The 10,576-nt window shown below is 44.8% G+C and overlaps 4 protein-coding genes across 4 annotated transcripts; 3 read left to right on the forward strand and 1 right to left on the reverse strand.

The window, feature by feature from the left end:
- Window positions 1-404: 404 nt before the first annotated feature.
- Window positions 405-2,342, forward strand: PHALS_09908 (Predicted E3 ubiquitin ligase; the record flags this gene model as incomplete). The annotated part of the gene is made up of 7 exons (XM_024725243.1): window positions 405-1,301; window positions 1,371-1,528; window positions 1,609-1,627; window positions 1,695-1,795; window positions 1,872-1,965; window positions 2,032-2,118; window positions 2,199-2,342. 7 exons carry the CDS (start codon window positions 405-407, stop codon window positions 2,340-2,342), a joined length of 1,500 nt encoding a protein of 499 aa, XP_024576040.1.
- An 83-nt stretch (window positions 2,343-2,425) lies between these two features.
- PHALS_09909 (GCN5-like 1) lies at window positions 2,426-2,914 on the reverse strand (the record flags this gene model as incomplete). The annotated part of the gene is made up of 2 exons (XM_024725244.1): window positions 2,426-2,575; window positions 2,642-2,914. The coding sequence occupies 2 exons, from the start codon at window positions 2,912-2,914 to the stop codon at window positions 2,426-2,428; spliced, it is 423 nt and encodes a 140-aa protein (XP_024576041.1).
- Window positions 2,915-3,077: 163 nt separating this feature from the next.
- Window positions 3,078-7,635, forward strand: PHALS_09910 (atp-dependent chaperone; the record flags this gene model as incomplete). Its single annotated transcript, XM_024725245.1, has 6 exons — window positions 3,078-3,347; window positions 3,422-3,714; window positions 3,770-3,904; window positions 3,964-4,179; window positions 4,935-5,982; window positions 6,037-7,635. 6 exons carry the CDS (start codon window positions 3,078-3,080, stop codon window positions 7,633-7,635), a joined length of 3,561 nt encoding a protein of 1,186 aa, XP_024576042.1.
- Window positions 7,636-7,764: 129 nt separating this feature from the next.
- PHALS_09911 (hypothetical protein F443_05452) lies at window positions 7,765-8,924 on the forward strand (the record flags this gene model as incomplete). Its single annotated transcript, XM_024725246.1, has 3 exons — window positions 7,765-7,972; window positions 8,038-8,106; window positions 8,176-8,924. 3 exons carry the CDS (start codon window positions 7,765-7,767, stop codon window positions 8,922-8,924), a joined length of 1,026 nt encoding a protein of 341 aa, XP_024576043.1.
- Window positions 8,925-10,576: the final 1,652 nt, after the last annotated feature.

A 10,576-nucleotide genomic window follows, 5' to 3' on the forward strand; every position in this document is an offset into this window, starting at 1 on the left:
AACTGACAATCCTGCCACGTGGTGGCTTTTTGTTACGGTGTAGCCACACCACGGTGTGATAGCACTGTGTAATACACACCTATGTACGGTCGCACAATCTTGTGCGACTCGCCTTTTCCTACAAAGGTACGTGTAGCCCTGTTACAAGTAGGTTGTCTACAAGTCTTTGATTGAAATTTGAAAATCTCTAAAACTCGATTTATCACATGTTTTGTTGCACACTCCTAATATCTTATTCATACTTACTGTAGTTCTCTGAGAAGTTATTCAAAATCTACATGATTATGTTGCTGGACTGCAGCCCTTCCTAATCGCATACCGAAAGGTGGTCGAAGTTCAAAGTTGACAAGGAAAAAGCCCACCGTCCACTAATCAAAATCCGCCCTGCCATGACAACTTCCAGCATGTCCAACAAGGAAATGGAGGCCAGCATCTCACTATTGTACATGACGCAGTCAATGGATATCCCGACGGCTGCGAATGGGCTTGAAAAGAAGTTTGGGAATCACGATGTGCTTCTTGATTCGTTGGTAGAAGTGGTGGCCAAAGAGGCATCCGGTGAGCTGACACTTCTTCCCAATGTGCCGCAGAAAAAAAATCGACAACGTAGTGCGCGTCTTTCCGCATTATCGCGTGAGCTCACTCTGGAAAAATTACGTCCACACTTTGGCCGGCCAATCGTCGATGTAGCGCGCGCATTTGGCATCTGCACGACGTTTCTTAAGAAAATTTGCCGTCGTTGCGGGATCAAGAGATGGCCACATCGACAGATTAGGTCTCTTAATCGTACAATTGAAATGCTTGAGCACGTCCAGTCGTTGGCAAATGATCCTCTAGATAAGACGCGGTACGCGAAGCAGATCATTGAATTGAAGGAAAAACAGCGCGCCGTTCTGCAGAACCCGGACGCCAACAGTAAGTTGAAGCGAATTAAAAGGTTTTCGACTTTAAAGGGTGCTACCGATGTATTTTCAATGGGTGGTGGTGGTCAGCTACCAGATTGTGCAAAGACGACAAATTGCCCAAATGCAACGAGTTCTTCAGTGCTGGCTGTTGCGGTTGACACTGTGTCGAGTGGTGTATCTGCTCAGATCATCTCACCTAAACAGAAAAGGGTTTTGCTGAATTCGTATGCATTGGATATGAAGGTTCCTGCAACCACACTATCCTTGTTGACGACGCCGTTGCATGGTGCCGAATCATTTCAATTGCCGTCGGCGCTAAAAATCTCGCCGAGTAATCATAAGCTACTGCAGGCAAAATGCAATGCGAGTGATCGACCTTTTATATTCATGGACTCGGTGCAAAACTTCGCTTCAGAAGCAGCCTACAATTAAAGTTGATTTTCTCTAAAATTCTAAATAATAAAGTTTAACGACACTTTGAAGATGGGACTAGGAATTGAAACAGCGAGCACAGCGTCATTGAACGCTGAGCCCTCCGAACGCCCAGAGCATTTGTTCGAGTGTAATATATGCTTAGACACTGTATCCAGTCCTGTGGTGACACTATGTGGTCATCTTTATTGGTAGGCATCACGTCAGCAATTTTTACGTTCTTTTAGCTTCTTGCAGCTGACGTATCGGGTGTCGATACGTTGCCTTCCAGTTGGCCATGTCTGTACCAGGTTTGATGATCATAACACACGTATTCATCTTCTTGCGCACATTACTAAATAGACAGAGCGTGTACAGTGGATGCAAAGTCACTCTGAATGCCCCGTGTGTAAGGCTGGAGTGAGTGAGCAAAACGTGATTCCGGTGTATGCTAGAGGAGCTGAGACAGCCGACCCACGGTGCACAGTTGAAATTTATATATCAAAATATGTGTTTCACATCTCAAAATTGCTTCCGATGGTCTGAGCGACGTAGAACTAACCAGCAAGTATCTGATAGCGGCGTTCCCCACCGTCCACGGGGGCAGCGTCCAGACGTTGAACAGCTCCGGCGGCGACATCCGTTTAATGTGCGTTTGAATATGTTGCAAAAGAAGTCTATTACGAGTTGTTTGATGGGTTTGTCGCGGTAGCAGATCGGCATTTTTAATGATATCGGACAAGGATCTTCGCTGTCATTTTTAACCTTCGGATTCGTTCCAGCTTTTCTCGGCGTACCTTACGTATGTTTGCTTTCAATCAACACCTTCTCCTCCACACAAAAAGATGCTTCATTGATAAAAGATTGTATGCTTACATGTAGCAACCTCCTGCTTCAGTCATGAACCATAATGATGGAACACCTCTGACAGCTCAAGAGGCGCGTCAACAGATGCAGCAAGCTTTTCTGTCTCGCTTTCTTTTGATTATTGGTAGCCTAGTCATTCTTTGCCTCATTACGTTCTAGTATTTGATGTAAGCTATGCAAGTTCCCGAATACGCAATAATTTTATTTCATAATCTCGCTAATGAGTAGCTAAAGGAAGAATTTCATGTGGAATCTAAAGCTCGTACATATCCATCGTTGGAGGCACTATCTTGATCTTTCTCTAGTACTGCCCACACGTACTCCAAATTTCCAGCGATCGCGTGTAGATCCTTTTCTGTTGAAGCCGCCCATTCAGCAAACCCATCGAGTTCCTGAATCACATCAACAGAAACGCTCATTAGCCTATACGAAAATCGTTGATCACTTTGTTAACGTGCATTTAAATTTGTTCGAAAACGCTTCTGGTCGGTCTTCCACTTGGCCGCACGCTGGTACAGTCTGTTGACATTCTTTGAGTACGCAAGGGCTTCTTGTTCCACCAAGCGCTGCTTCTCAGTGGCCTCATCAAGTCTCTCTAGCAAGATTCGATTTCGCGCGGTCTTTAACGCTTCGATTGACTCTTCGATTTGGACTTTCGCATGCATTGCGTCGTCGCGGTGCTGAGTTATGCGCACCTCCGCCGCCTTCACATCTGTTGAGCTTGCACTCATGACAGAAATTGTATACAACCACGGCTTATCATTGCAAAACTGGATAGGTAAAAGGTGGTATCTCGAAAGAAAAGTTAATATTTAAGCTGCAAAATTCACGTTGAATTTTTGTCTTAAATTACTGCTGTAAACTACAAATTCAGCGTTTAAATTTCAAACAATCATGGCCAACAAGGTCGCTCGGAGGACCATTGCATCTGCCACTGCTTCCCCTACGAAGCAAATTGGAGATGCAAAGCTTGAGGCTAAAAAGAAGGGGGTGAAATCAACTTTTGGCAAGTTTGGATGGGTGCTAAAGCTTTTTGCTATAGCGGCGGCTGTTAGTGGAAGCTACTTAATAGGCCGATACAAATATCTGCGCTCTGTCCACTACATCGCCCGTACTGACGTGATAGAACATCGTCGCTATAATGTTTCTTGCTTAGCAGATGAGGTTCGTCACGAAAATTATTTTACTGTGGTAGCTAGGAACTCACGAGATACATATTATTATGTGTTGTTGTAAAGAGCTCTACCCTGTCTGTAGCGGGCTGTCACCTGGCGAATGGAACCATGTGCGGCCGTGCTATCATTGATAACTTTGTGTCGCCACAGAATATCATCGATCTGCGCAAAATTGCTGAGATTGGAATGCAGGGTCGGTCGGCGCTTGGTGGCCCCACGATTATGGATATCAATACAGGATTTGTTCGCGACAGCGAGGGGTTGATTAACATTTACCAGCCTGAGCAGCGACTTCCCGACGAGGATAAACCGGGCATTAAACGATTTTCGAGGAGGCAATTTAAGTTGTACCGCGAGTAAGTTCAAGCGTTGTTAGTTGCATCCTTTTCCTAATTTATTTGCATGCGTTAGTATCGTGAGGAAAGTTCGTTTAGCCGTGATGGAAGAATTTGATCTTACATTGCTGTATTTTACCGTACCGACGTTTATTACTCGTTTGGTTGGAAACGCTTCGTGGACGCCCGCTGTGATTCACGATGAATATTGGTACATTTTGTCGAATGAAATATCATTGTCGTGACCCTAAATTCACTTGCTGTTGACAGGCACCCGCATGTGGATAAGGAGAACACGAGACACTATGATTACTCGGGGCTTCTTTATCTTTCAGATTATGGTGAAGAATTTACTGGAGGCCTCTTTTCATTTATTGACGAAGACAACAAAGAAACGATTATCGAGCCTGCTCGTGGCCGCCTTTTAATCTTCACGGCTGGTTCCGAAAATTTGCATGCAGTGAGAATGGTGGAGACAGGTACGCGGTACGCGTTAAGCTTGTGGTTTTCTTGCAACGAAATCAAGGAGGAATCAAAGTTTTTGGAGTCCACGATGCACAAAAGCTACCGACGTCCGTAGACAAGAATTCGACATTTAATTTGCGACGGTTTCTGCGATAATTTTGGCGGTACGGTTAATTGCGTCGTACATTTGTTAAGTTTCCGGACAATATCTGGAATTAGTACTTTGTGAAAAAAAATGAAGAATTCCTTGTTGTGGATCGACGACCTCGTCTTTACTACGCACGGCTTTAATTTTCTTTAAGCCAATCGTCCAAATTATTATAGTAGTTGGTTGTGAGATCTCAAGCTTTTTACTACAAGTTTGCTAAGATCATTAGAGAAAAGATTGGCTAGTGGTCTGTAAATGACCAGAATTATGCGTGCCTGTGCAGTCTCGTACGTTTACAAGTAGACCAGACTAAATATAATGTTACCACTTGACGTGCGCGTTTGGTGCAATTCCGTCGATTGTTCGAAACCTTGCTGCTGACCCTAGCCTGAAGCCATTAAGTCTACAGAGAGCAAAACTCCAGACTTCTCGACACGTTGAAGTGCTCTGACCAATCACGTTTGCCTAGTTGTGTCTCATTTATCTGTGGCTTCGTTTTTGTATGGGTATCGCACTAAGTTCGATCGAAAATTCGAGCATAATCTAGTTTCCTTAACAGCAAACATTGATCCACTGCGACTTACCGCCAGAATTGAATTTGCTTCAAGATACAACATTGAACTATCAGTCATTACACATTTGGAATGAATCCAGCCGAATTTACGGACAAGACGAACGAGTACCTGCGCAGCGCCCAGGACATGGCAGAGGAGTTGGGGCACTCGCAGCTCACTCCTTTGCACGTTGCCTACTCATTATTCGACGACAATAATGGTACTGCGAAGCGCTTAGCTAATTTAGTACATGGCAACGTTCCTGGCTTCCAGCAGGACGTTATGTTACAGCTTAAGAAGCTTCCGAAGCAGACACCTGCGCCGGATTCGATTGGTGCTGACTCATCGCTCGTAAAGATGCTCAAGTATGCACACAAAATGCGCAAAGACATGAAGGATACACATTTGGCGGCCGACCATTTGATCATGGCCCTGTTTAACAACTCACAGGTTGCCAGTTTACTCAAGAGTAATCAAATGGACGAGAATCAAATAAAAGACGCGGTGCAAAAGATCCGAGGTGGACGACCAGTTACTAGTGCTGCAGCCGAGGAAAACTACGATGCGTTGAACAAATACGGTCAAAACTTAATTGAGCTAGCAGAATCTGGCAAAATTGATCCAGTGATTGGTCGAGACGAGGAGATTCGACGAGTTATTCGCATCCTGTCACGGCGAACCAAGAATAATCCGGTTTTGATTGGTGAACCTGGTGTTGGAAAAACTGCGATTGTCGAAGGATTGGCTCGCCGTATTGTTGTGGGTGATGTACCTGAGTCGCTGAACTGCAAGCTTATTAGTTTGGATATGGGTGCCCTTATTGCTGGTGCTAAGTATCGCGGTGAGTTCGAGGAGCGTTTGAAGGCGGTGCTGAAGGAAGTCAAGGACAGCAATGGTAAAATTATTTTGTTCATCGATGAAATGCACTTGATTCTTGGTGCCGGTCAAACATCGGGTGCTATGGACGCTGCAAATTTGCTTAAACCGATGCTCGCACGTGGTGAACTGCGTTGCATTGGTGCGACAACGTTGGACGAGTACCGCGAGCATGTGGAGAAAGATAAGGCGTTTGAACGTCGTTTTCAACAAGTTTTGGTTAAAGAGCCTACTGTCACAGATACAGTGAGCATTCTACGAGGCTTAAAGGAACGCTACGAGTCTCATCATGGTGTGCAGGTAATGGATGGAGCGCTTGTCGCTGCGGCTAAGCTCGCCGACCGCTATATCAAAGAACGATTCATGCCTGATAAGGCCATTGACATTATTGACGAAGCTTGCGCTAATGTTCGGGTTCAATTGGACAGCCAACCTGAGGTGATTGATGAATTAGAACGTCGGCAACTACAGCTTCAAGTCGAGGCTACTGCACTCGAAAAGGAGAAGGATGCCTTGAGCAAACAGCGCCTGGTTAAGGTGCAGGAAGAGTTAAATAAAATTCAAGATGAGCTTGGACCGTTGAAACTTCGTCACGAAGCGGAAAAGGCGCGTGTAAACGAGATTCGTGATTTGCGCGAGAAGTTGCAGCACTTGCAGCTAAAGGCAGAGCAGGCAGAACGTAATCAGGATTTGCAGACTGCGTCTGATCTGCAATATTATGCTATTCCTGATGTGAAGCGTCGTATTGCTGCTGCAGAGGAAGCAAAGATCCGTGAGGACCAAGACGATAATCAGCAAAAGATGGTTGAGGAAGTTGTTCGTGAAGATCAGATTTGCGAAGTGGTTGCACGTTGGACGGGAATACCAGTCTCCCGGCTAACTGCTAGTACAGGCGACCGTCTCATGCACTTGGAGGAGCGTATTCACAAGCGTGTGGTTGGTCAAGAAGAAGCAGTCAAGGCTGTCTGCGACGCAGTGCTTCGCTCGCGTGCAGGCCTTGCTCGCTCTGGTCAGCCTACCGGTAGCTTTCTCTTTCTGGGTCCGACAGGTGTCGGCAAGACTGAGTTGGCTAAAGCCCTCGCGTATGAGCTCTTCGACGACGACAAACACATGGTGCGTGTTGATATGAGCGAGTACATGGAAGAACATAGTGTCTCTCGACTCATTGGAGCACCCCCAGGATTCGTCGGGTACCAGGAAAGTGGTCAGCTCACAGAAGCTGTGCGTCGAAATCCTTACAATGTGATCCTGTTAGACGAAATTGAAAAAGCCCATCCGAAAGTTCTGAACATTTTGCTTCAAGTGCTCGATGACGGACGACTAACGGATTCGCATGGACGTACGGTCGACTTCGCTAACGCTGTGATCATTATGACGTCTAACATCGGAGCTGAGCACCTGCTTTTCGAAAATGAGCTGTCACCACGTGCTAGCAAGAAATTTAAGACGGAAAATGATGCTTTAGACAACGACAAAGAGACTAAGCGCGAGTTTGTCAGGCAGCGAAAATTAGTACTTCAACAGCTACGTCAAACAGTCCGACCAGAGCTGCTAAATCGTTTGGACGACATCGTTGTGTTCGAGCCACTTGGACGCAAGGAGCTGCGGAAGATTGTGCTGTTGCAGTTTGAGTCTGTGATCAGGCGCCTAAAGGAGTCGCGGATATCTGTCAATGTAACGGTTCCTGCTCTTGATGTGATTCTAGACGAATCTTACGAACCTCAGTACGGCGCCCGCCCAATCAAGCGATTCATTGAGAAGCACATTGTGACCGATTTGAGCAAACTTATTATCGCCGGAAAGTTAGTCGCCAAATCGCATGTAGAAATTACAGCAAACAACTCCAAGCTGTCATTTAAAATTTCGCAAGTGGACAGTGACATTGAGATGATTCCGTAAGGAGTAGGGAGTATGCTTCATGTATGAATTTATATTTTGAGAGATTTTTATAATTGAAAATACATCTGATACATTTAATTGCTACTCTGTATGATAACTTCATATCCATTTAAAGACCAACTTGCCGTCATGCAATCCCGAAAAATTGTATGCCATAAATTATCCACCAACTTTCGCGAGTGTACAGCTATCGTGGCTTTCACAATCCCGGAGCTCAAGCAAGGGGAGGTGCTGATGCAAACAAAGTATTGCGGCGTCAACGCCTCCGACATTAATTACACAAATGGCATTTATTTGCCAGGCGTGTTGCCACCTTTTGATTGTGGATTCGACGCCTGTGAGGATAAAAAAATCGATTTAGTTCAAAAGATACTTTCAAACTTAAATGAACGTATTTTACAGTGGGCATTGTGCTGGAGGTTGGTCCAGGCGTCTCGCGTCTCAAAAAAGGCGACGCTGTAGTATTTACATGCAAGTGATTTGCTTTTTTACTAAGTTTGATGCTAATTGACAACATCTTGGATTGTGAAATGACTTCAGCTTATGGTGCCTTCTCCGAGCACATAGTGGCCAAGGAGCGCTCATTGGTCAAGGTTCCAGTCGCCATCCCAGAGGTGCTACCGATCACACTATGTGGTTTAACGGCGTCCATAGCACTCGAACATGTTGGCGAGATGAAGCACGGGGAGACTGTGCTCGTCACGGCCGCTGCCGGCGCAACAGGTCAATTCGCCGTGCAGCTGGCCAAGCTTGCTGGCAACCACGTGATCGGCACGTGTAGCTCTCCTGAAAAGGTGGAATACCTACACTCAATTGGCTGCGATCGTCCCATTAATTATCGCAGCGAAAACGTTTTTCATGTACTTAAGAACGAGTATCCCCGTGGCGTGGACCTTGTATTCGAGAGTGTGGGAGGCGAAATGTTTCAGACGTGTGTTGACAATATTGCGCGTAAAGGCCGTATTATCGTAATTGGAGCAATTGCTGGATATCAGGATTCGAGTTCGTGGAAGCAAAAGCTCACAAAACCAGAGATGCCATTACCTTCGAAACTGCTCGCTAGGTCAGCTTCTGTTCGTGGCTTCTTATACAATGATTATCTTCGTGAGATACACACGCACACAAAGAAGCTTACGACACTGGTACAGCGCGGAGTGCTGAAGGCTGGCGTGGATCCGTCTAACTTCTGTGGGCTCGAAGACATTCCTAATGCCATTGACCACATGTATGAGTGCAAGAATATTGGGAAGATCATTGTGGATATTTCTAAGGGAACCTCCAGACTTTAAGTTCCACTCCAGAGGTCAATAATTAGTTTTATTATATATTGCTTTTAGCTTTTCTACGCTAGAGCTTCTAAGAAGGTATTATCATGCCACCGACAACGGAGTAGGCGTGTGAAGAAGTGACGAAACTTTTTTCGAATTAGATCTTACGCAGTATTTGACATTAGGACCATTAAAGATAACGGCTAAATGAGTCTTTAGGTAATTGAAGAGAATCGCACTGCACTTGGAAGAAATATACATAACCGATCATATCTACACTAAGTCTCACACGAATAGCGTAATGCACCTGAAAATTATCAAGAGAGTTGTCCTTTTCGCACCGCACCTCGGCTCTTCAATATAGCAACGTATTGATAATGTCAACTTGACTTCATGTGAAAATATTTGTTGCGGAAGAGCCTTGACATGTACTGGTTCCGATAGAAAATTACACTGTTGTTCAGTTGGGGGGGGTCCCAGGTTGTATTATGGCGTATGCGACAACAACGCCAGGGCAATCTTGCCAACGTGGAATTTTATTTGATCCGTAAGCTCTTGAAGTCGGGTAGCCCTGTATTGAAATTTCAAGCCTCCATCACTCCTCTGTAACCTTTCAACAAGCAATGGGGGCCGGCCTTGTTCATGTTCGAGTCTGAACCGTTGTTGAACCAGTTGGTTAAGGAGTATGAGCCCAGATTTAGTTGGCATATACTAAGGCAAGAGCGAGTGGCGTCTCGGCAACGATGTTGCGCTTTGTATTGCTAACAAAACTGGTTTTAGTCTGACATATATTTCATTTGATTTCCAAGATCATGAGTTAATTAAGTAGCGATTAATATTATTGAAAGTTGGTGTGACTTTTGGGCTCCGTTTATTGTGATCTAGTTGTCAGACCCAAAACAGGGATCTGACCACTCTTCGCTTCTGAGAGCAGGAATGGTGATCGAAGCTATTGAAAGATGAGAGAAATGTTTTATACGCTCAATACTTCAATATGAATTGATTAAAAAGAATGGCTAAGCTGTAAAGCATTGTGGTACGTCGGGTCTCAGTGACTCATTGGGACAACTTTTATTCGAAAACACTTTGCCTATCAGTTTGTCATAATTTTGACACATAACCGCGTCCTACTTGGTCTATCGCTGAAACATTCGCAAAAAAAAGTAGTTTAGAAAGGATTTCCCGGTGTCGTTTGAGCTCGTAGGGCTCTGGTGGTATTGTTTGTGAAATCATATTCAGGCGCAGTATTTTATAATAAGCGGATGGTCGCGAATTCTGCAAGACTCTCATACTCGTTTATTCGTTGCTTCTTAGCTCAAATCTTTTGAATAACCGTGTCAGCTATACATTTCGTCCAATCTTTGGTTCAGTTGCTACGCTGCCTTTTGTCTTCGCTAATTCTAATTCTTCCACGTACAGTCATCTGCATCGCATTCACCATTTCTTGACTAAAAATATAGCCAGTCGTGGATGCCGATTAGCCTGTAAAGTGTTGCATGGCAACTGCTCCTAGAGGGAACTACCGTACTTCACAAAATAGAAGCCACTCAATAAATCAATTCTTTCTGATTTTCGTTCACCTCTTAACAATAAGGTGATTTTTGTTTAACAAAATAATCACCACATGGGTAATGACCAAACAAAAAAATCACCACGGAGTCCGCACTCTAGTT

This window comes from Plasmopara halstedii (genome assembly GCF_900000015.1).
Source record: "Plasmopara halstedii genome assembly, contig: Scaffold_437, whole genome shotgun sequence".
Classification (NCBI taxonomy): Eukaryota; Oomycota; class Peronosporomycetes; order Peronosporales; family Peronosporaceae; genus Plasmopara; species Plasmopara halstedii.